Source organism: Podarcis filfolensis, assembly GCF_964270895.1.
Source record: "Podarcis filfolensis genome assembly, chromosome: 14".
Taxonomy (NCBI): domain Eukaryota; kingdom Metazoa; phylum Chordata; class Lepidosauria; order Squamata; family Lacertidae; genus Podarcis; species Podarcis filfolensis.
This window is the reverse complement of record NC_139616.1, coordinates 26,152,805-26,177,455: the sequence shown is the minus strand read 5'-3', so window position 1 is coordinate 26,177,455 and position 24,651 is coordinate 26,152,805. Positions and strand designations below refer to the sequence as shown.

At 49.1% G+C, this 24,651-nt stretch overlaps 3 protein-coding genes across 5 annotated transcripts in view; 1 reads left to right on the top strand and 2 right to left on the bottom strand.

Moving 5' to 3' along the window:
- MAP2K5 (mitogen-activated protein kinase kinase 5) overlaps window positions 1-24,651 on the bottom strand; it is a 933,658-nt gene that overhangs the window by 291,539 nt on the left and 617,468 nt on the right. The gene's annotated exons all lie outside the window — the stretch shown is intronic.
- WDR31 (WD repeat domain 31) lies at window positions 1,339-17,634 on the bottom strand. Of its 2 annotated transcripts, none has more exons than XM_083586945.1 (10): window positions 16,935-17,634; window positions 12,755-12,837; window positions 10,356-10,485; window positions 9,050-9,124; window positions 7,966-8,110; window positions 7,779-7,879; window positions 5,305-5,372; window positions 3,905-4,046; window positions 2,981-3,143; window positions 1,339-1,797 (listed from the first exon to the last, which is right to left on the bottom strand). In XM_083586945.1, exons 2-10 carry the CDS (start codon window positions 12,799-12,801, stop codon window positions 1,637-1,639), a joined length of 1,032 nt encoding a protein of 343 aa, XP_083443071.1. In that variant the 5' UTR covers window positions 12,802-12,837; window positions 16,935-17,634; the 3' UTR covers window positions 1,339-1,636. The 2 variants fall into 2 exon arrangements, with proteins under 2 accessions (XP_083443071.1, XP_083443072.1); XM_083586946.1 differs by lacking the exon at window positions 16,935-17,634 and adding an exon at window positions 15,187-15,398.
- Window positions 15,419-24,651, top strand: BSPRY (B-box and SPRY domain containing). 2 transcript variants are annotated; one of them, XM_083586878.1, is made up of 6 exons: window positions 15,419-15,749; window positions 16,256-16,354; window positions 19,629-19,859; window positions 21,797-21,822; window positions 23,275-23,399; window positions 23,551-24,651. In XM_083586878.1, the coding sequence occupies exons 1-6, from the start codon at window positions 15,528-15,530 to the stop codon at window positions 24,069-24,071; spliced, it is 1,224 nt and encodes a 407-aa protein (XP_083443004.1). In that variant the 5' UTR covers window positions 15,419-15,527; the 3' UTR covers window positions 24,072-24,651. The 2 variants fall into 2 exon arrangements, with proteins under 2 accessions (XP_083443004.1, XP_083443005.1); XM_083586879.1 differs by having other exon boundaries at window positions 15,450-15,749; window positions 21,800-21,822.

Here is a 24,651-nt window from a genome sequence, read left to right as displayed (position 1 = left end):
GCACCACTGCCCTGATGGTTTTGGGGCTCTTGCTGTCCACAGCCCTAATGTTCGGATTGCAGCGCTGATGCTGGAGGTTGCAGTGCTGAGCTGGGCTTGGCTGGCTGCCTTCTATCAGCTGCAGTGCAAGGCTGATCACTTGCTTTGGGTAAGGTGGCCATTTGCATATGCAAATGAGCACATCTCTCTCTCTCTCTCTCTCTCTCTCTCTCTCATTATAAGTGAGTGGTGAAGTTTAAGATTAAGCAGGTTAAGTGAACACTTTGCCCTACAGAAGCAAGTGGACCAGAGGAACAAAAAGGGGCACATTTAAAAATCCACCAAAAACACTGGATTCTGCAGTCTGTGGTAACAGGCAGGTTGTGTGTTTTTCTGTGATTTTGTGGTGGCGTCAAAACTGCAGGACCCTCCAGCCTGGGCCCCTCACCTCAGTTTCCTGGAAGTTATGCTCAGGCCACCCCTCCGGCCTCTTCGGTCTTTCTACCTCCTTCCCACTTGTTTTAAGCCTTTTCCACCATGAGGGCTAGAAACAAAGGACTGCCAGCCCAAAGGACTCCTCCCGGCCTTGAGTTGCTGTGTCCTCTCCCTCCATGTGTGGGCCACTTGCCTAGGGGTGGCGTGCAGACACCCATGGGTGCCAAATGCATCTCCCATCTCGGGTGGTCACTTACCTGCCTCCACCTCCCTGCAGCTCCAGGGTCTGAGGAAAGACCAAGCTGTGGCTGGGGGTCCTGAGCCACAGAAGTTTGCAGGTCAACATTTACAAGAGCTTTCCTGCTGCTGCAACAGCAAACTGTAGCAGCGACCTCGCACAGAAAGACCTTGGAAGAAAGCATTTCCTCGCCGCCACACACATGCCTCGTTCCTTTCTTAGAGTCCAGGCAAGACTGTAGAGAGGTGGAGGCAGGCAGGGGCCATGTGGCCACCACAGATGGGTGCCAACTTGCATGGTCTGTAGGAGGGAAGAGGAGTGAGCAATTTGCGGCTCTGCCTCCTGCCCTTGAGCTTCCCCTACGCTCGCGGGTTATTAGAAGAACTTGCCATTCAGAACTTGAACTTACTTCTTTCCTCCCACCCAAATCTGTTTTCCTTTTATGCCATGCCTTTAAGAATTGTAACCCTGAGGGGCAGTGACTGTTTTGTTTGTTGTGATCCATAAGCTGTTCTGGGAAATTCTGGGGTCTGAAGAGTGAGATTTTTCAAAAATAAAATAAAATTGGGGCATGTGGGTGTGAATAAACACTCATGTGCATGCCCTGAGAACTACTGGAATTATAAATATATATATATTTAAAAAACTGGCTCAGATACAGGACAAATGCACCAACACAACTACAAAATCTGGTCCATCTTCCCCACACAATAGTGAATGAAGGGCACTTTAGGAGCTCCACTGTCCATTCCTTTCTCATTTATACACCTGGATGTGGCTAAACCCATTAAGCAGAGCTACAATTTTGCTAGCAGGGCTCAGATCCCTTGTCCTTTTGCTGCAGCTCCTATGAAGTCTTCCGGTGGGGCACCCCCATCTATGTGCCACTTCCTTCTTCCCTGACACAGCAGCACGGAAGGCTATCAGCCAAATAGCCCCATGAAGGCTGCTCCGCAATCCCACATGGAAGCTGGTTTCTGGGGTTCAGAACTTGGCCACTTCTTGGAGGTTGGTTCCTTTTGCAGAGCTAAACTTCAGCAAGTGAATCCCTGAGTTGGAGCTGGCACAAAGGAGTGAGCCGCTCTCGAAGGCGGCCAGCGAAGGCAGAGCCCCGGCTCCTTCAAGGCAGGCAGTAGCCACACAGGCTAGGAGAAGAAAGAAAGAGGCAGTCAGTTGGTGTTCAGGGAGAGAATATCTGCCTTCGTCCTCTCTTGGTGGAGGGTCAGGCCAGCTTAGCTTCACATGCCAAACAAAATGTTTGGGTGGGCTGTGCAAACAGCCACCCCAAAAGTGGAAATTCAACAGGTGAAGCTTGTCACGGCATGGAGATGAGATGCGGTGCGGTGCTGCAAGACTGAGCAGTCAGGGAACTGCCAAAAGGTGCAGGGATCACCCCCCCAAAAAAATCACACTAGGAATACTGTGTCCACTTCTAGTCACCTCACCTGACCTTACAAAGGATATTGTAGAAAAGTGTGCCCAAAAAGACCAAGGGGGTGGAGAGACTCCCCTGTGAGGAAAGCTTGCAGCATTTGGGAGTTTTTCATTTCAAGAAAAGGCAAGTAAGGGGAGGGCATTATAGAAGTGTGTGACCCGGAAGCTGTACACTGGCTCCCTCAGCCAATAAAGCGAGCCCCAGAGTCGGCCACGACTGGACCTAATGGTCAGGGGTCCCTTTACCTTTACTTAACACTGTGCATGGTAAAATTATGCATGGTTCAGTCATACCCTCCTCTATACCTCATGCAAATCCTCAAGTTCCTTGTTTGGATCCCCCCCCCCCGGGTCTGCACATTAGGGGTTTTTTTGTTGTTGGTTCCTTTTTATCAATTTTATTAAGAGTTTTCAACATACTATACAATAAAAGCCAAACTAATCTAAAGAAGGCAAATAGAAAAGAAGCAAGAATAATCATCAGAAGAAAATAAAGAAGAAAGAAGAAAATAAAACAAATACCAGGTCCTCTATCACAACGATATCTTAACCCTTATTCCACACACACAAAAATGAGCTCTCCCATCTCTCACCTGGCAGATTCCCCCTCTTCCCTCAGTCTCCCACCCTGCAAAATCCTCTCTACCCTGCCCCTCACAAAGGGGCCTTTGTCTTCTGCCCATCAGCTTCCAATGAGTATCTTCATCTGTCCAAGATAGGAAACTTCAAGAATTACAGATTTCCCCCCCACCCCCCGCCATTACTACAGGCCTTCACTTCTTTAAGTGAAGTGTCTGTGAGTGAACATGTGTTTGCTTCCTTCAAGCTTTGCTGATCTTGCAAGGCAGCCCTTGCAGCCAATTCTCCCCCAGCAAGAGGAGCTGAGCGCTCTACCTCCAGAGTCCTGGCTCCACACTCTCACTGTGCAGTCATGCGACGAAGTGGCAATGGCCGGGGAGGCCCCAAGGCCCCGAGGGAGGAAGATGCAGGATGCCGTGGTCTGGGAGTGGCCCCAAAACTCTCGCACTCGGCACTTCACCTGCCGCAGGTCCCAGAGCTGGAAGGAAGAGCAAATGGTGAAGCCATACTCCTCCCAAATCTCATTCCTGTCTTCGATGCTGAGCTTTCCCTTGTTGCTCTGGGGCAGCAAAGCTGGAGTGAAAACACACTTCGGTCTCCAACGTCTATCAGAGGGGCAATATTTACCTTTAAAAATTAGATGTTTAAGGTGCCCCTAAGGGACATTCCCCTGCGAGGCAGCTTTTAATGAGTAAAACACAATACAACAAAAGGAAAAAGGCATCAGTGCATTGCAAAGTATCACCAGGTCAGCAGCAACAACTCCCTTCCTCAGAAGAAACTCAGCCTTGCCACCCACTTTTGCCTGGCATTGCCAAGCCGTTTTCCCACCAACGGCGCCCGCCCTGTCTTTTTAGGTTTGGAAGTTTAAGGGAGGGGACTCTCTCCCTCTCTTTTCACTGATGGGAGAAAGTGTTAAAAGAAACAATGACCAGGCCATTGGAAGCTATGCAACAAATTTATACTCTTTGTGCATCTGGCTCCAACCCTGACACCAGAATCCTCGCCAATGAGCAGGATACTTTGAGGAAGCAATGGTGGCTACATTGCGGGTTGTTTTGGAAGTTTGCCATATCGAGAGACCCTTTACAGAGCCAGAGAGGGAGGCTCGGTGGGGGACTGGGCTAGGAAGATGACCCTTTGGGTCCTGTCTTCCCCTCTCCAGTTCTACGGTCCAAGCTCCCCCCACCACCACTGCTCAGCGCTCCCGCCTCAGCCCACAGCTGGTGGTGACCTCACCGTGGCTTCACAGCCTTCACCGCCAGAGCCACTGCTGCTGCTGACACAGTACCGCCCGTCTGAACTGACATCGCAGGACGTCTGGATATGCTGCTTGGCAGGGAAGGCGTGGGCCACACGCAGCTCCCGGCTGTCCCAGATCCTGCCACAAACAAAAGGGGCAGCAATGGGCTCGTGAAAGGGCTCAAGGTGGCCGGCTGGCCCAAAGACATTTTGTCCCACCAAAGCAGCCTGAGAGGTCTGGCTAGAGGCCACCCACTGCCCTACAGTCCTGAGCAGTACCAAAACAGATTAAAATGACTGGGATGCTATTTTATTCTCATTTTAAATTTATCTTTCTTCCCCAGTATAACCTCTGGCAATAAAAAAAGACTTTTGCACATGGCAGTGAAAGGTTTGGGGCATGTAACACAACAACAACAACAACAACAACAACAACAACAACAACAACAACAACAACAACCCTTGCAGCCTATGGACCAGCTCAGTTTGACTTAGTCAGAATAGATGAGCTTTGTTATTGATACCCCAAAAGTGTTTAATTCCCTGGTGGGATTTGCCGGTTGGTTGCTTGGGGATTTGGATCACACACACACACACGGAAGATTTTGTTAATTACAAAAATAAACTATGGCATTAAAAAAATCAAAACAGATTTTAACCGATGGCTACAGGTAAAAAAAGGGATGCGGGTGGCGCTGTGAGTTAAACCACAGAGCCTAGGACTTGCCGATTGGAAGGTCGGTGGTTCGAATCCCTGCGACGGGGTGAGCTCCTGTTGTTCAGTCCCTGCCCCTGCCAACCTAGCAGTTCAAAAGCACGTCAAAGTGCAAGTAGATAAATAGGTACCGCTCCGGCGGGAAGGTAAACGGCGTTTCCATGCGCTGCTCTGGTTCGCCAGAAGCGGCTTAGTCATGCTGGCCACATGACCTGTTCGCCGGCTCCCTTGGCCAATAAAGTGAGATGAGCGCCACAACCCCAGAGTCGGTCATGACTGGACCTAATGGTCAGGGGTCCCTTTACCCTTTACCTTACAGATAAAAAAAGCTTTTGGATGGGGAGAAGTTCAGCTATAAAGATGTTTTTTATTTGTCTGTATTCCACTGCAGCAAATAAACTGTTTCCATCACTACATCTTGTGGCAGTCCTGGGGCTCAGCTCTGCTACAGAGGAAAGCTTAGCCCCACCAGGTGTACACAGGGAAAGCCACCCCCCCAGCAGGAGTTTTGGCAAGAGCTGCAAGGTCTGCTACACCCACCAGCTCCAAGGGATCCTGTGCCAACGAACAACTCCACCCCGCAGCTCAAATTTCAAAAGCAAAATTTTCAGAAAGTTGGGTTCAGAGTCAGAAATGCTAGATTTGTGCACAATTTGGTCTCCACTCCCATGTGCTCACATACCTAATTGTTTTATCCTCTGATGCTTGGACTATATATGGCTCTCCGGGAACCCAGCACAGATGAGTTACCTGTGGGAGAGAACAATTAATGGGCAGCTCATCTAGCCATATCAGAAAGCGGTCCCCCTGTGTGAGAGGCAGGGAAGGGAAAATCTCACGAGGATGGAAGAAGAAAGGGAAGCTCCCAGGTGAGAGCTGGGAGGGATCACCTTTCTCTGTGTGGGACAAGTTAAGATTTATATGTGAAAGAGGACTTTGTTTTCCTTCTTTCTTTCTTTCTTTCTTTCTTTCTTTCTTTCTTTCTTTCATCTCGCCCGCCCTCCCTCCCTCCCTCCCTCCCTCTCTCTCTCTCTCCCTCCCTCCTTTGTTTCTGTTTAGATTGGTTTGTTTTTCTTTATTATAATACATTATGAAAATTGTATTAAAAAATAATAACAACAAAATAAAGAATCAAACAGAGAGGTACAGCTTCTTGAACCCAAAACAAAATAATCTCCCCTGGGGGAAAAAGGCAGTCTCATATCAGCGTGTGGAGTGAAGAGTGATAACCAAGTTCTAAAGCCTACTCCTTCAAGGTTAAATTACGGAAAGCAGAGGATTTTACGAGCATCTATTGTTTTTAAAACAACCTAGTTTGTGGTCTCAGCAATATCAGCACAGCTCAGAATGCCCTTAGAATTTCAGAGAAGCCCACATGAAATGGGGCCAAGCTTTCATCCAGACCACTTTCTGACAAAAGCCAGTCACGACGTATGTAAGAAATCCAAAAACAGGGAATAAACATCATAAAAACATCATAAAACCTCCAACATGTCTCTAATGAAAATAGGGACACCCTTTTCTACATCAGGAAGCTGCTCCGGCGTTTGATCTCGCCGCACACATAGATGTCATATACACATCTACATCAGTCACCTTGAGCCAATTACAACCTTTCCGCCAAACCTATCTCACAGGATTGTTGTAAAGAAATAATGTGTGAGGGAAGGGATTGTGTACAACACCTTCCAAAGATAAATGGAATGAAATAATTTTTTAACTGTAAGCTGCCTTGAGTCCCTGTCAGGGGAAAAGGCGGGAAAGAAGAAGAAGAAGAAGAAGAAGAAGAAGAAGAAGAAGAAGAAGAAGAAGAAGAAGCAGCAACAGTGAGAATGATCAGGAACATACCAAGGAGTAAATCCTATTGAACTCAGTGGGACCGAGCTCTGAGCAAAAATGATTTGGATTGCAGTATAAGGCTGCCTAGTCTTTACCCAGTTACCTGAGAGTAAGCGCCGTTGCATTCAGTGGGCAGACAGTGCAAGGCTCCATTTACAATAAGGAATAAACACTCCACACCTTTCCTTTAAAAAATTGGTGGCTCCTGAAGCATTGCAATTAAATAATTTAAAGTGGATTGCTTACATTTCCTTCAAAATTATAAGAAGGGCTTCATATACCAACTTCACTGTTTCCTTCATTTGGTGCAGGTATTTTATTTTCAGTATAAACTATGGTTACCAGATGTCCCCATTTCCCAGGGCAAGTCCCTGGATTTAAATATCTGTCCCCAGACAAAATCCGTCCCCAGAATGTCCCCGGATTTCATTTAATGTCCCTGGATTTATATTTTAAGTGTTGTAGATTTATTAGTAGGGAATGAATGTTGCATGATTGGTTCAACAGCACAAGACACATCATATGGGGACTTCCTGCAAGGCAAAATGGCGGGCGCCACGGCAGTGAGCAGCTCCTGAAGCCAGCCAGAGCCAACTGCGCTACCAGGCTGGCTCCGGGCTGCTGAGACTGCCACTGCCACTGCCAAGGGGGAACCGGGGACGCCCGATACATCAACTGGGGGAACCACTGACACACACACACCCCCGTGACCCAAATCGAGCCGGGAACGAGAGCACCCAGCCAACTGCCCCGTGGCAGTCTGGGGCCAGGAAAACCCCGGAGCCGACGCAGGGAGAAGGAGGAGAGGAGAAGGAAGAGGGAGAGAGAGGAAGGAGAAAAAAGAGGGGAGCCCTGACCTTGCCACGCCACTGCCACTCAGGAGGAAAGGTAGGAGAGCACTGGGAGGGCTAGCGCTCCAAGAAAGCAGGCCAGGGCCCAGAGGAAGGCCGTGTGACAGAGGAGACCATAGAAAAAATATTACTTCTTAATTTTTTTAAAAAACAACCTTTTTTTAGAAATAAATGTTATTTTTTTTAAAAAAAAGAGTGTCCCCAGATTCTTTGAAAAAAATCTGGTAACCTTAGTATAAACCGAACTCCATTTTTGCACACACACACACACACACACACACACACACACACACACAGAGAGAGAGAGAGAGAGAGAGAGAGAGAGAGAGAGAGAGAGAGAGAGATGGAAGTTCCACTTAGCTATAAATGGTTAAGGGGTCACTTTAAAACTGGGCGAGGGATTTGTGCCTTTGACATCTGTAATAAATAGTAGGACTTCTCCCTTCCAAGGTCTTCTGGCACTTACCAGATTCCTGGAAATAGATGCTCTGTGCAAACAGTCCCCTGTCTCTATGTCCCAGGTGCAGACAGTGTTGTCACGGGAGCCTGTGCAAAGCTGTTGGAAAACTTAACAAGGAAAGAGAGAGTCCGTGAAGAAACCTGTCAGGAATCCAGACACAGACTTCTTACTCCAGCAGGAGTCACCGCCTCACCTGGGCTGACAGCCAAGCCAGTGACCACCAGGTCATGCCCCGAGAAGCCCTGGACTGCCCCAGAGCCCCCCTGGAACCCCCACATCAGCGCCGTCTTGTCGCGGGAAGCACTGAAAAGCCAGTTGGAGGCCGGGAGGCAGGTCACCTGGGGCAGAACAGAAGAGAAGTGGATTCAGGCAACCATCCTTTCCCACACAGGTTGTTCAAAAAACATGGAAGCTGCCTCAGACTGTTCTTCCACCTATCACTGCCTACTCTGACTGGCAATGGCCACCCTACCAGGTCTCTGGCAGAAAAAGGGAGAGGGCTGTCCCCCCATGATGATGATGATGATGATGATGATGATGATGATGGATTAATGGGTTATCTTTGTTGTTGTTTTCTTATACATTTTGTGTTTTGTATATTGTAATTTCTTGTTGTGAACTGCCCTGAGATCTACGGGTATAGGGCTGTATACAAATATAATACGTAAATAAAATAAAAATAATTTATGATTTATATGCCGCCCATCTGACTGGGTTGCCCCAGCCATCCTGGGCGGCTTGCAACAGTTATAAAACCACAGTAAAACACATAAAAAACTTCCCTAAACAGGGCTGCTTTCGGATGTCTGCTAAAAGTCAGATACAGTGGTACCTCAGGTTACATATGCTTCAGGTTACAGACTCCACTAACCCAGAAATAGTACCTCGGGTTAAGAACTTTGCTTCAGGATGAGAACAGAAATCGTGCTCCGGCAGCGCGGCAGCAGTGAGAGGCCCCATTAGCTAAAGTGGTGCTACAGGTTAAGAACAGTTTCAGGTTAAGAACAGTCCTCCGGAACGAATTAAGTACTTAACCCGAGGTACCACTGTAGTTGTTTACTATTTCTGTGAGAGCCTTTCAACTGGAGACTGAACCTAGCGCCTTCTGCACACAAAGCAGCCACCTTCTCACACCCTCCCAGGTGTCCCTGCCCTTTCTTAAGGTTGCATGTCACTTAGCGCTTGATGGTGCATGATGGGGTCCTGGTCTCTGTTGTCTAGGCTTGCCAGGGGAGGGGCAGAAAGAAAACACTTTTGCAGCCAAAATGGGCGTTTACCTTAGTAACTTCTCGCTCGTGACCTAGGAACCTCCTGACCAGGGTGCCACGATGCCAGTTGTACACAACAACAGTCTGGAGAAAGAGAAAGTGGGGGAAAGCTTTCATGCAATATTTCAGATCCCTGCAGAAAGTACCACCTATGCAAGGATTCCCGGGAACGGTAGTTTGTTAAGGGTGCTGGGAACCAAAGCTCCGCGAAGAGTCTCAAAACTCTCAGCACCCTTAACAAGCTACAGACCCCCTGGCTGTTGAGGTGGAATAGGAGTGCTTTAAAGGTAATGGGTCTGGATGTGGCGTTCCTCTGACGGGAAAACTTTGCGTTAAAATATAGAGTGGGAACGGAGCACAATTTTAAACTGGAAGGGCCTATCAAAACTGAGCTTGTCTGCGACTCCATATATCTCAGCCAGTACTAGACAGGGAACTGGTTCAGCTTTTCAGAGGCCTCATTTTTAAATTGAGTTTGCAGCACCATTTGCTTATAGGCTCCATTTCTGGCCAACAGACAATAAACCAATAAACCTGTAAGCATGTATCATATCTCAGTTGTTCACGTGCATAGCAGTTGCACCACGATAGCAAGTTTCCCCTCAAACAAAAACAGGAAGCGGAGCCTCCAGCATTAACACAAAGCCACCCAAGCAGGTTAATAATAATAATAATAATAATAATAATAATAATAATAATATGCCACGGCTCATCTGACTTGGGTTGTCCCAACCACTCTGGGCGACTCCCAACAAAATATTAAAAACACAATCAAACATCAAAAGCTTCCTTATACAGGACTGCCTTCAGATGTCTTCTAAAGGTTATATAGTTACTCATCTCCTTGGCATCTGACAGGAGGGCATTGCACAAGGAGAGTGCCACTACCGAGAAGGCCCTCTGCCTGGCTACCTGTAACTTCACTTTCTGCAGTGAGGGAACCACCAGAAGGCCCTCAGAAATGAACCTCAATGTTGCTCCAGATTCCCAGAGGAAAGTGGACTCTTTGGAGCATCCATGGCATGCTGCCCGCTGAGCTCTGTGCTGCAGCAGCTCCCCTGGGCTGCCTGCCCCTAAAGGCAGCCATCTTGAAAGACCACCAGGGGCTGCAACGTGGCCACAGAGGGAGGCGATGTTCTGCCCGGGCTTTTCTTTCGTGAACCTGGCATTAGAAATCAGGGGGGCAGCAACATAGGTTTGTGGGGAGGGGGTTGGGGGAGAGAGAGGTGGACCCAAGAAGTCCCCACACTCTCTTCCATTTGGGACCAGTGAGATGCGCCTGCCAGCTGCAGCTAGCTGCTCTCCTGCGAGCTACCTTGTCTTTGCCACCTGACACGCACAGGTCAGTCGTGAGGGACGCCACTGAAGTGACAGCATCACAGTGAGCCGGACACGGCTGCTGAACCACCTTGGCAGGAGGGGGCTCTTCCTCATACCTGTCGGCCCTGCAAAGGAGAAGGCCAACATAAACAGCCAGGAATGATATGAGGCACTGAAACCCACCTGGGTTTTCTTAACACTAAAGGTAAAGGGACCCCTGACCATTAGGTCCAGTCGTAGCCGACTCTGGGGTTGTGGCGCTCATCTCGCTTTATTGGCCAAGGGAGCCGGCATACAGCTTCCGGGTCATGTGGCCAGCATGACTAAGCCACTTCTGGCGAACCAGAGCAGCGCATGGAAACGCCGTTTACCTTCCCACTGGAGTGGTACCTATTTATCTACTTGCACTTTGACATGCTTTTGAACTGCTAGGTTGGCAGGAGCAGGGACCAAGCAGCGGGAGATCACCCCGTCGCGGTGATTCGAACCACAGACCTTCTGATCGGCAAGTCCTAGGCTCTGTGGTTTAACCCACAGTGCCACCCGAGTCCTTAACACTAGATCCCGGTTTATGGCAAAGGAGCCCCCTTGCACCCCACGGCAACAACCACTTTCCACTGTGGCAAAGATTTCATAACCAAGGGGAAAAGGAGCCAGGAACTGCTCCGTTGTTTTGTGTTCTGTTCAGGTCGTTTCCTGTATCAGAGCCTGTTCTGGCCAGGAGGGTCCAAAGTTCAAGCCAGGAACTTGGTGGCTACGGAGGGAATGAATAAAAAAAATGTCTCAAATTGAATGCCACTGGCCTGCATGAAGGACTCCACGATTTGAAAGCAGAGACACTGGATGTACTTTTGATACTCATGAAAATCTTTTAATAAAAACATTAAAAAGAAAAGGGAAGGCAGCCTAGTGCCACATTTTAAACAAGTGTTATGCCAATTCTTGCAAGAATTAAAGAATAAGGGACAGGGAGGGGTAGGATGAGAGAGAGAGAGAGAGAGAGAGAGAGAGAGAGAGAGAGAGAGAGAGAGCCTTAATAAGGGGAAGGACAAGGTGGTCAATGAGGAGAAGAGTTATTGAGGGGGTGCAAAGAGACTGGACTGGAGAGGGGACTGGAGAGTCAGAGCTGAGATGCCCTCTTGATGATGATGATGATAATTTATTATTTATACGCCACCCATCTGGCCAGGTTTCCCCAGCCACTTTGGGCGGCTCCCAATCGAATATCAAAAACACAACACAGCATTAAACATTAAAAACTTCCCTAAACAGGGCTGCCTTCAGATTTCTTCTAAAAGTAGGATAGTTGCTCATTTCCTTGACATCTGATGGGAGGGCGTTCCACAGGGCAGACGACACTACCACGAAGGCCCCCTGAGTCTGAATCCTGGCAAAACAGAGGCACTGTGGATCAGCAGGTTCACGAGCCCAGACAACTAATCAATTGCCTGCTTTGGATAAGGACCTTCTGCCGCTTCTGGAGTAGGTTCATATTCTGGCCCTCTCTGTAGCTAGAGGGCCAAGTGACCTCTGCATCAACCAGCTTCAGCTGGCAAGACAGCTATGTCTGCTTCTGGACCGGGATAGCCTGACCACGGTCATCCATGCACTGTTATTCTTCAGGCTGGACTGCTGCAATGTGCTTGGTGTGGGGCTGAGGTTGTCCCAGAAATGCAAAATGCAGAGACTCAACTGCTCACCGGGGCAGAATAATGCCCTGGCGCTATGACGGTGGTACTGAAAAAATTGCACTGGCTGCCAATTAAATCACTGGGCTAAGGAGACTTGAAAGATTACCTCACCCCTTGCTAGAACCAACCGGTCACTATGCTCTGCAAGAGAGGGCTTGCTGCAGATACCATCTCACTAGGTAATTCTTTCTGCAACCCTTTGGAACTCCCTCCCACTACAGTACGTAAATCCGATAGGCGCTGTCTCTCTTGCCTTTTCTGTGCTCCCTCTTCCAGCAAGCCTTCTAAGTGAACACTTTTAAAAATCATTGCCTGCATAGGACGCCTTTAATTAAGAAACTCCTGGCTCAGAGTGCCAGAGCGGCTCAGCGAGAACTGGCTCCTCCAAGCCTCTTTGGGGTCTCAGGAAGGGGAGGGTCCTTCCCACCACCTGCTGCTCCTTTTAGCTGGAGGGGCTGGCAGGGATTGAACCAGGGACCCTCTGGACGCCCAAGGCAGCTGCTCCTCCACCCAGCGAGCTGCGCCTGGCCAGCCGTCTTCCTCTCTCTGTCATCAGGAAACCTCGCAGGATTGCTGCTAGGAGACAGAAATGCCAGGCTGCCCCGCTGGGAGAGGAGCAAGATGAAAAGCCAGCATCTAAATCCACAAAAGGGAAATGCTCTCCCACCAAATCACCACTTTGGTCCCCCCCCACACCCCTTACCTGTGTTTGGAGGAGTTTCGGCTAATTTTGCTCTGCAGTTTCCCCATGATCTCAAAGGCACTCGCCGGACGAAAGCGCTTAGCCTGGCAGAAGGACAGGGAAGGAATTAAAGGAAAGAACTTAGTGCCTTATGTTTACACACATCTCAGCAGCTTCTGATCAAGCCCCTCTCATCTGCTGGCCACCTTCCCAGCCTCCTCCCGCCTCTTAGCTCCAGAAGTATGCCAGTGCAGATGCCAAACCTGTGACAGCATTGCTCTTATCTTCCATTGTTGCTGTTAGGGAAAAAAATGCTACAAACCAGCAGGAAACGCAGGCCGATGTAAAATTAAAAATAAGGATTATATATAGAAAAGCTTTTACATCCATTATAGTTGGCTTAGGGCTGGCCCACCATTCATGCCTATCCCTTGATGGGTTCAGGACTGTGCTGTTCCCTGGGGGAAGGGGCACATTATTATTATTATTATTATTATTATTATTATTATTATTACTATTATTATTATTATCATCATCTTATTTATTTATTTATACATACATACATACATACATACATACCCTGCACATCTGGCTGGGTTTCCCCAGCACTAATAATAATAATAATAATGCGATAAAACATCAAACATTAAAAACTTCCCTAAACAGGGCTGCCTTCAGATGTCTTCTAAAAGTCAGATCGTTGTTTATTTCCTTGACATCTGACGGGAGGGCGTTCCACAGGGAGGGCGCCACTACTGAGAAGGCCCTCTGCCTGGTTCCCTGTAACCTCACTTCTCGCAGGGAGGGCACTGCCAGAAGGCCTTTGGAGTGGGACTTCAGTGTCTGGGTTGAACGATGTGGGTGGAGACGATCCTTCAGGTATACAGCAGAGAGTGGGGAGACTCCAGATCTTCCAGGGGCACGCCATGCCTGGCTAAGGGGCAAAGAAAGCACCGAATTCTGTCCGGTCTGCAGAATGATAGCTCTGTTGGTAAAGCATGAGACTTTTCATCTCAGGGCATTGGGTTTGAGCCCCATGTTGGGCAAAAAGTTCCTGCATTGCAGTGGGTTTGGCTAGATGACCCTCAGGGTCCCTTCCAACTAAACCATTCTACAATTCTGTGATTAATATTTTTCTGTTTTTTCAAGCAACATATTCACATCCCGAGAGCTTTCTTGTAAGGTCATTTTGTGGAGACAATGCGCAGAAAGAATTTAGGCATTCTTCAGCAGAACAGCCAACTTCTACTTCTACTTCTTCTTTGGCGATCACTCGTAGCCGAGTAAGATTGTCTTCCATAAACACGGTTTTAACAGTGAGTCCGTAAGTGACTGTGGAGGCCAATTCTGGATCCACACGTCCTTCCACAGTGGGGACATTGGTTTCCGGGCGGGAGTTGATCACGGTGTGGATTACAACAACTGTGACTACTGACTCCACAACTTCAGGATTGTCAAAAGATAGCACACAAAATTAATCAATTTGAGTCGTGTGACTCAAATTGGGTCGACAGGACCTATTTTTTTAAAAGCAACATAGACTCAAGTCGCTTCTGGGGCCCCTTCGGATCTGCTAAGCCCACCTGGCTCGGGTCCAGCCCCTCACCCCACCCTGCCGGGTGCAGAGACCCTCCCCACCGGGGAGTTTCCCACCTTTGCAACTGGGTGGTCTGGCTGGGGGCTCCTGGAGCTTTCAGGGGTCAGTGTCTAAATTGAGAAGCATGGCTGGGCAGATGGATGGGGCTAAGTTTCCCTAGGAAGCCCCCCAAGCCTGAAAGCCATTAAATCTCTCCTGCCCAATCCGAAGAGGCCTCCTGTGGTTACTCAGTAATAACAAGTGGGAAGTACTCAGTCCATGCTCAGAGGCACATGCCAGAGAAAGTTTAGCCTGCTTAATTTATGAATGTCGGGGCACTGTGAAATGCTCAGGAACAATAATAAAACCATAGTATTTTTAGTGGTAGTACTAGTAGGGCTATTCATTAATTAATAGTGCTTCTGTGGCACAAAATCAGTTGCAAAGCCCGGTCTCCGGAGCGGTTCCCTCCCTGGTGAGGAGCTTTGACTGGGATTAGAAGGGTGATGATCCTCAACCCAGGACAGTATTGAGACACAGGCAGCGGTTCTTGCATCAAGATAAACGAATTGGTAGGTGATACGCTTGCAGGGGAGAGTGGTGGAGACTCTTCACATGCTCAGAGAGACCCTCTGCCATCATTCCTGGAGATTTCCCCCCCACAAACCACTGAAGCAGGTTCCATTTTCTCAAAAGCAAAATGCACGTGTACAGTGGAGGGTTTGTTTCTAGCGCTGGAGAGAGCGGGTGGCGCTTTGCACATGCTCGGACCCCTCTTGTGATTCTGTCTGTTTCCCCAACCCCTCCCGTCCCAACTCGACTCCGGGGGCTGAGTTCTAGTCTAGCCCATGGCAGTTCAGCACCTGAGCCACACGACCGGCGGGAATGCGGCCGCTATTCCTTGGAACTGCTTTGCCGGGTCGAGCCAAGCCGCTTGGTGCCTTCCTGCCGCCCCTCGTCGCCGTCTCTCCGCACCCGTCGAACAGCCAGCTAGCTCCTTAGCAGCAAGCGGATATTGCGCGGGTAGACTACCCCTGCCCGTGGAGGCTCTGGCCGGATGGAGGCGGAAGGGGCGCTCCCCGTCGCTGCTGCTTGCTGCTGCTGCGGGCGGGGCGTCCCGAGGGCAGGGAGGCTCCGACGGCGCGGCCCGCCCACCTGAGCCGCCGCCGCAACAGGTGCCTGGCCCGGCGCGCCCTCCGTCCTTCCTCCCTCTCCGCCATGGCTCAGGCGCCGGGAGCGGGGGAACGCCGCCACCTCGGGGAGACCCCAAGCCCCGGTGAGGAGCCCCCCCAAGCTGGAGGCACCTGCCCGGAGCACGCCCTGGACCTGGCTTGGTTCTGTTGCACCGAGAGGCGGCTCGTCTGCGCCCAGTGTCCCGTCCAGGGCGGCTGCCGGGACCACCGGGTGCGCCCGTTGGCCGAGGAGGCAGCCGAGAGGAGGGTGAGCCTCGACGGGGAGGGCGCTGCTGGGGACGGGGCGGCTCTGTTAGGGGTAATGTGGTAAAGCCCTCTCCCTCTCCACACACACCGCCAGTCGAATTTCCCTGCCGGGTATTTGTAGAATTATTAAGAGTGCATCTGAGCATATGCAAAGTGCATTCCCTTTGCACTGCATCACCACCTCCGAAATGTCAGCAAATGGGGATTTTGGTCATGCGGGAAGAGGCCCAGGGACACCATTTCAGAGCTTTGAGCCCAGGTGGAGTTTTGTATTTTAGAGCTGGTGCCGGCCTGGTGTCCAGTTTCCAGTGTAAAGTTGGCCAAGAAAGTCCTTCCTGGAACTCCCCAGTCCTGTTTTGAGGTGAGCTGGGCGAGGGATCCACTCTGCACATACTCATTGGCATAGTTTATTCCCTTTCACACTGAAAGAACCAGTGTATGGGGAGGGAGGAGATTTCAGCATCCTACTTTTCCCCTACTCATTTTTTTTTTGTTTATTTGTTTCAGAACAAAATAGTGGACGAGTGTGAAAAGCTTCAGCTCCAGAGTGCCACAATTGCCAAATTTGCCACAGAGGTGTTGCCAGAGAAGAAGAAGCGCGCTGTGGTAATAATGTGGTCTGGGGAGAATTTGCAGCTGAATTATTAACCCCCTAGTGCACATAACTTTGGGGTCTTCTGCTCCATCCATAACAGCCTCCCCCAACTTGGAGTTCCCAGATATTCCTGGACTACAGCCTCCATCATCCACAGCCAGCAGTGAGCTAGATCAGGGATGATGTGGGTTGTAGTCCAGCAACATCGGAGGACCCAAGGTTGGCAGAGGCTGCTGTGTGATATCCCCCTCTGGTCCAGGAGCCATTTTTCGCAGGTGCAATCTGGTGGGGCTCTTGTGCCTTTCGCAACCGCCGAACAGGCAGAAATACACTAGGTCTAGCTTGAACCTCTGCCTGTTGGATTTCTGTCTGCGAACTGCACCTGCTGGATTGCTCCATGTGTTGGGTATTCTGGCAAGCTATGACCCTCATTTGTGAGGTCTGCACTGGCTATCAATCAGGACACGTTGAAGGCTTTGGTGCTAACAGGCCCTATACAGGTCAGGATCAGGATACTTGAAATACAGGTGATCTGTGAGAAAGTTCCTCCTTCAAGTTCGTCTCTGCCCCTCCAAAAAAAACTCCAGTTACCTGCTGTGCAGTGACTCAGAGCAGCGCTTTCGGTGTAGCTGTCCCGTTCTGTGAAACAGCATTCCTGTTGAGATACGCCAGCTCTCTGCGCTTTCCGGAAACCATGGGAGATATTTTCGCTCCAACTGGCTTTTCCTGCTGGACGAAACAGTCTTTCTGTCTCAGGTGTTCATACTGAGTTTGTTTTAAAACCCATTTTCTCCCTCTGTGTGTGTGGCGGGGGGGGGTTGTACTGTTTTAAATGTCAATGAGTTGCCTTGAAACATAGTATTGGATATTATTGGAATTATTATTTAATGTGGTGCAGCTGTTAAAAGGCTTGGGAGCCCTGCTAGGAAAAAGGTAGCAACCGTCTCAGGCAGATTCAACCTGTCCCTAACCTTGGTTAACAGGTGGGACTTGGAGAGTTGAGGGGGGGTCTCTTCTTAGGGAGCCCCCTCCTACCCTGTGACTGTGACTTAGGGGATGATACCTGCCTCTGGCAAGGGGACCAGATGATTCAGGGTATATGTGGTGCAGGAATTTATGTTTGATTTCTGCCGGAGCCTGAAGTCCGAAGAGTTGGCAGCTTTCTGCCCTCAAACAGGAATCTGTGGGAGGCTCCTTGTCCCATTTTGGGGGTGGGGGGTCACCCAGCCAAAGCTGGTTGCTGGGATTCCCTTTGCTGTCCTCGTGGACCTTGCTTGGCAGGAATCCTCAGCAGCAGAGCTGGACTAAGACATTTTATGGCCCCTGAAGCGAACTGCAAAATAACGCCCCCCCCCACCAGAGAAGAAAGGGGGAGTAAAGTTTTACGTCATGAACCATGGAGGAGTAAGTTACTGGATTTAGCTGAGATGGCGAAGACTACAATTTTTAATCAGAGAAAAGTCATTGTCAACATTTACTAAAGACTTGAAACGTCTTACAGACTTTTTGCATGAAAAAGAGCTCATGATATTTGGTTTTGAAGATTGACTATATAACGTGGATTTGTTGGGTGTAATCTTGGAGTGGATATGTTGAATATTTTTCTTATATAGATGACAGATGAAGATTCGGAAGTTCTCTTTTTTTCTTTTCCCCAGGGCTTTCCCTCCCCCTTTCCCTTTCCCTCTCCCTTTCTCCTTTCCCTGTCTTCCTGTCTGTTTCTCTCTCTCCTTTTCTGGTCTGTGTTTTTATTTAGATTACCATATTTTTCACTCTATAAGACACACCAGACCATAAAACGCACCTAGTTTTTGGAAGAGGAAAACAAGAAAAAAATAATTCTGAATCCCAGAAGCTAGGACAGCAAGCGGGACCGCTGCGCAGCGATCCCACTTGCTGTCCTACCTTGTGGGATAGCCGTGTACAGCCTCTTCCGGTCAAGGGGAGCCTTCATCCCCTGACCGGGAGAGGCTGCGTGCGGCTAAGGCTCCCCCAAGAGCCGCGCTCCCTTTAAAGAGCACGTGGAGTGTGTGTGCGGCTCTTGGGGGCTTTTCCCCGAGGAGGGAGAAGGGCTCCCTCCTCGGGGAAAAGCCCCCAAGAGCCGCACACATGCTCCATGCGGCTCTTTAAAGGGAGCACTGAGCAGAGCCTCCCGCCTGCATTCGCCCCATAAGATGCACACACATTTCACCTTACTTGTTAGGAGGGGAAAAGTGCATCTTATAGAGCGAAAAATACAGTAGCTTTTTGGTACAAAGATATTTGATATCAATTTTTTAAAATCTGCCCCTGTGGATCTTGCCGCCTGAGGTGGCTGCCTCACCTTGCCTCATGAGTGGGCCGGCCCTTAGCAGTGAGCAAAGGCAGGGCTTATCTTCTTCTGTATGTTTGAAATGCGTCAGTGAACCACCGGCAGGCTTACGAAAAGGAAAGAAGTTCCTGCAGCCCATTGTCTCTGCATAACCACAGCCTTTGTGGCCTATGACTCCCTTGTGGGAAGTTTCGTTTTCGGGGAGCTCTGCCCTGATGCTCTCCTGCCCATTTTGGTCTGTGGGAAAGTCTGTCTGGCTTAACATGCAGACATTTCCCAGGCCCCATCCCCAATGGCACCTCCAGTTTAAATGTGGGGTGTCAGGTGGTTGGGAAAGACCCAGTCCAAAGAGAAGACCTGGTACAGCTTGGTCAGTAGAGCATGAGACAGTTAATCTCAGGGTTGTGGGTTCAAGTCCCACATTGGGCCAAAGATTACTACATTGCATGGGGTTGGACTAGATGACCTGCTTGGTCCCTTAAAGGTAAAGGGACCCCTGACCATTAGGTCCAGTCATGACCGACTCTGGGGTTGCGGCGCTCATCTCGCTTTATTATCTGAGGGAGCCGGTGCAGAACTTCCGGGTCATGTGGCCAGCATGACTAAGCTGCTTCTGGCGAACCAGAGCAGCGCATGGAAACGCCGTTTACCTTCCCGCCAGAGCGGTACCTATTTATCTACTTGCACTTTGACGTGCTTTCAAACTGCTAGGTTGGCAGGAGCAGGGACCGAGCAACAGGAGCTCACCCCGTCGCGGGGATTCGAACCGCCAACCTTCTGATCGGCAAGTCCTAGGCTCTGTGGTTTAACCCACAGCGCCACCCGCGTCCCTTGTTTGGTCCCTTACAATGCTACAATTCTATGATTGATGATGATGGGAATTGTAGTGCTGCTCCCCACACGGGGCTTGGGTGGGCTGGTGTCCCACCCTTGTGTCGTGCAGATTCCCATTTCACCTTGTCCCCCTTTCTCAGACTGTGGCCAGCAGTGCCCGGGAGGTCCTGATCCAGCGCCTGAACCTTGTGAGGAGTGTGTGTGATAGCGAGGAGCAGCGGCTGCTGGATGTGGCCCACTCAGAGGAGGAGCGTGCCCACCAGAACATCCTCACCCAGCAGGTCCACTGGAATGAATCACTACGGAAACTGGACGCCCTCCGGACTTACATGGTGACCATGATCACCAGCACAGATGATGGTGGCCTGGTGGTAAGCATTGGCGATTGGTCCCAAGTGAGGCTCACCCTCACCTCGCAGTTTGCATGTGCTAGGTTTAATCTCTTCTCTCAGTTGTGGTGAGCTGTGTAACGGACAGAGATATAAACATTTATCCTCCATTCTTTGGCTCGTAGTCAAGAGGCATAAGCAACTCACAAATTTTGGGAAGCTCCAACAAAATGACAATTACACAGGCATGCCCTTAAAAATGCAGTATCACAGCAGAAATCAATTTTAAAGCCTGTTTCTTTATTTTAAAGATTGTGTTGAATTATAAAAGATGAAAGAGCTTAACAAATGCATACCTCCAAAAATAAATATTTCCCCAGAGACGATTTCAACAGCGATAGAATTAAACCTCGGATGCCCATCAAAAAGTCCCTTCCCGCTTTTTTGTTTATTTGGTTTATTTCATAAATAAAATAATTGCAGAAACAACTTCAAAGCAGTTTGCAAAAAGATAAAGCATGAAAATTGAGGGGGGAAATCACCAAAATAGTTTCTGACAATGATTTCAGGCTATGGGAGTACGATGAAACTGAAGGGTGACACACACACACACACACACACACACACACACACACACACACACACCCTGGGTTGGTTGTAGGTGATTTCCCCCATAGCAGCTTCAGTTGGCTACACTTAGCCCACTGATGAACCAAGGTTGGCTGTGAAGTGCTTTTAAAATCTGGTTCTAGACCCTGGTTAAGAGCAAGCCCTGCTTCACCTTATCTATGGTTAAGCACGACATGATGGCCAACCATAGCTAAGGCCAGTGGTGGCTGATGCCTGACAGAAATGGAAGGGCAGAAAGCAGGGAGCCCCACAGTGGGCGGAGCTAGAGTTAATAGTAGGTGGAGCCAGAGCGAGGAGGAGGAGCCAGCTCGCTCTAGTTTTGCCCCCTCCCCTCCATCCTTCTGTTCCCTGCTGAGGTCCGAAGAATCAGCACAAAGGCAGAGAAGGGAGCTGGCAGGCAGGGGCCCCTGCCACCCACTGCTAGACTGGATAGGAGAAAGAAGACAGGCAGGCAGGGGCTGGCGGACAGGCTGAGGTTGGCAAGGCAGCCCCCCTGTCTGGCTATGGGAAAAGTGGGTGGGATGGGTGGAAGAAGTGAAGTCATCTGTGGTTAAGGAAAGGGCAATCATAATCAGTCTCTGGCTTCCTGCCTGCTTATATTGAAACTCGTCTTGAAATTGTGGTCAAATTGAAAGAGCTAAAAATAAAGCAAAAATGTCATCATGTTGGGCTTTTCTTAAAAAATTAAAAAGCTGCCATGCTTCAGGTTTTTTTTAAAAAAACATTTTTTATTGAGTTTTACATCATTTTTAACATAATCACAACTAACAATATAATCACAAAATAAATTTATTTTGTGATTTATTTTGTGCCATGCTTCAATTTATAGGAAGCTACATTGTACAGTCAAACCTCGGCTCCCAAACGTCTCCGTTTTGGAACGTTTCGACTCCCGAATGCCGAAAACTCAGAAGTAAACACTCCACTTTCTGAACGTTTTTTGGAAGCCGAACGGCCGATGTGGCTTCCACTTGAGTGCAGGAAGCTCCTGCAACCAATCAGAAGCCACGCCTCAGTTGTCGAATATTTTGGAAGCCAGACGGGCTTACGGAATGGATTATGTTCAACAACTAAGGTTTGACTGTACCAGGCCAGGTCAGGTGGGCTCTGTCTGGTAGCCCTTCTCCAGGGTCTCTCAGGCCAGGGAGGCTCTTTCCCCTGCCCACCCGCAACTTGAGCCCCCCCCCTTTTTCACTGCAGGGACCCTGGAGCTGAGCCAGGGCCCCTTTCCACTCTTACCCTGGGGTTCCCATCCATGGCATCAAATGGACCTCCATCTATTTAGCAGTGGTAATGTTCTGTTTTCATAGAGGTCTTTTTGGTAACTTTCTCTCTCTCTTTGTTTCTAGCAGGCAGAGGAGGAAATCTTTGAGAGGTGAGTGAATACATCTTTGATTCCTACTTCTACCTCCCCCCCACCTCAAAAAAAGCAATAAATAGGAGCATAGGAACATGGCAACAGGCCTGAGGAGCCTGACCAAAGGGGCTTCATCCAGTCTCAACAAAATATTAACATCACAATAAAACGTCAACCATTAAAAACTTCCCTGTACGGGACTACCTTCAGATGCCTTCTAAAATTCATATAGTTATTTATCTTATTGACATCTGACGGGAAGGCATTCCGCTGGGCAGACACCACTACCGAGAAGGCCCTTTGCCTGGTTTCCTGTAACTGGCCTTTTATTCCTACTCTCTGCTTCTTGTTCTTTAACTGACTCCTGTTTCAGGACAGCTGTTTGCTCAGGTCTCTCTGGTGGTTTTGATACCGCTGTCTAGATTCCCACCAACACTCTGAAATAACTCTGAAGGGGAGTCAAGACAGGACTCACTTGTGCAGAAGCCATGCTGATTTACCTTCAGCAAGACCTGTTCTTCCCTATGTTTCCTAATGTTGCCACTGATAATGCTTCCAGAACTGGTATCAACTGGCCTGCACTTTTTTGGATATCTTTAAAAGAAATGTTTTATATTGTTAGGCTCAACAGCAGTTTTATACTCTGAGTTGTTTAAGAACGCTTCAGATGGAATCTGTCTAGATTGAATGATTTATTTGTTTTTAATTTGTCTAGGATGTCCTCTCTTGAATCTCTGCCTTTCTGCTATCTCAATATCCTCCTCTGTCAGCCCTTTAATTCCCTTCCTACCCAGTGGGTCAGCTGCCTCCCTAGTGGGCTTTCTGCTTCTGATGTGTTTTTTAAAAATGCTGTAAATGTATTTTGTGCTATTAAAAGCACATTCCTCATTGCCTCCTTCCAGTGTGTGTGCGCAAGTTTGTGTTTCTTTCTGTTCTACTCCTTTGGGCAAGGCTTTTGTCCACAGGCCTGGTGGGAAAGCTATTGTTTGCCTCCTTTCTGATCTTATTTTTATCATGTGTCTTGTGTTTTTTATATTGTAATTATATGATGTGAACCGCCCTGAGATCTCTGGGTAGAAGGCGGTCTACAAATTTAATAAATAAAATAAAAATAAATACAGTGGTACCTCGGGTTAAGTACTTAATTCGTTCCAAAGGTCCGTTCTTAGCCTGAAACTGTTTTTAACCTGAAGCACCACTTTAGCTAATGGGGCCTCCCATTACCGCCGGAGCACGATTTCTGTTCTCATCCTGAAGCAAAGTTCTTAACCCAAGGTACCATTTCTGGGTTAGCGGAGTCTGTATCCTGAAGCGTATATAACCTGAACCGTATGTAACCCAAGGTACCACTGTACCCTAAAGAGCTAAGGATACTGATATATATCGTATGTAACAGTGTATTTTAATGGGAATGAATTAAAAAGCGGTACGTTAAAACTGACACCAGCTGCTTCTGTTGTGTTGGTTTAGGACAGAGGAAGCTGAAGGAATCCTGAAGCCCCAGGAGTCAGAAAAGCTGGACTTTAACCCATGGTGCCTTCAAAGTCCATTAGTGAGCCGGCTATGGGCCTTAGCTGTTCTCTGTCGGGCCTCAGGTCAGTGTCTTTTCCTTGTGGGGTGGGGGTCATTATCCAGGCCACCTCCACCTGCCTTCCAGGTTTGCTTTTGCTGCCTTTCAGTCGGCTACGTTCTCAAAACCTTTCTGCCGAGTGTGTGGTGACCAGTTTGTTTCTCCACCCAGAACAGATGAAGTCCACGTGGATGAGAAAACAGTCAGCCCCCTCTTGCAGCTCTCGGAGGACAAGAGAACGCTGACCTTCAGCCCCAAGAAAAACAGCAGACCCGACCCCGGTGGCCCGGCGCGGTTTGACCACTGGCCCAACGCCTTGGCCGAGGAATCGTTCTGTTCGGGGGTCCATGCCTGGAGAATCCGGGTGGCCAAAAGCGGTGCTTACAAGCTGGGCATCTCCTATGGCTCCCTGGAGCGCAAGGGGGCTGGGCCCGAAGCCCGCCTGGGTTGCAACGCTTCCTCCTGGGTTTTCTCCCGCTATGGCACCGAGTTCCAGTTTTCCCACAATGGCCGACACCAGGCAGTGGAGATGCTCAAGTGCCCAGCTGAGATCGGAGTCTTGGTGGACTTGGATGCTGGAGAGGTGCTGTTTTTTGACCCGGATTCCTGTGCCATTCTGCACATGCACCACGAAGCCTTCACTGGCCCCATCTACCCAGCCTTGGCCGTGGCAGATCAGAGCCTCTCTCTGATGTGAGGAGAGCCAACACTGCAAGGTTGCAGTCATCTTCACCAAGATTGTTGTTTCCTAAAGCTGAGCGGAGCTGGATCACCTTATATTCCAGCAAGATGAGCACTGTGGTTCTGGCAGGACGATGCCAACTTGTGCCAGGAAGCGAGAGGGCTTTGCTCTGGGGCAACTCACGGGCTGTCTCTGGCTCTGCGTTCAGAGCAGATGGGAGCTGCAGTTTGCAGCTAAGTATCTTACCGGAGGAGGCCATGACGGAGTCAGTGACAGGGGCTGAAAGGCTTGGCTTGGGATGGACATTCCACCTGCTCCAAGATGGCCGTTCTCAGTCTTATTTAGCCTTAGCACTGTGCCACCACGAGTCCAGTCAGAAAAGACAATTGTACTGTACTAGTCCCTGAGGGGAAAGGGACAGAGCCGGCAATTAAAAAAAAAATCTGACTAGGAAAAGAGGATTCTGCAACCTGTGCAAATTACATAATGGATGGAGCATGTTGCTGCTTTTTTGTCATCACCGAATGTTATAATTATGAATGTAAAGCTACTGTTTAAATACTAGAATTGTGAATTTAAAGCTGCATAATTTAAA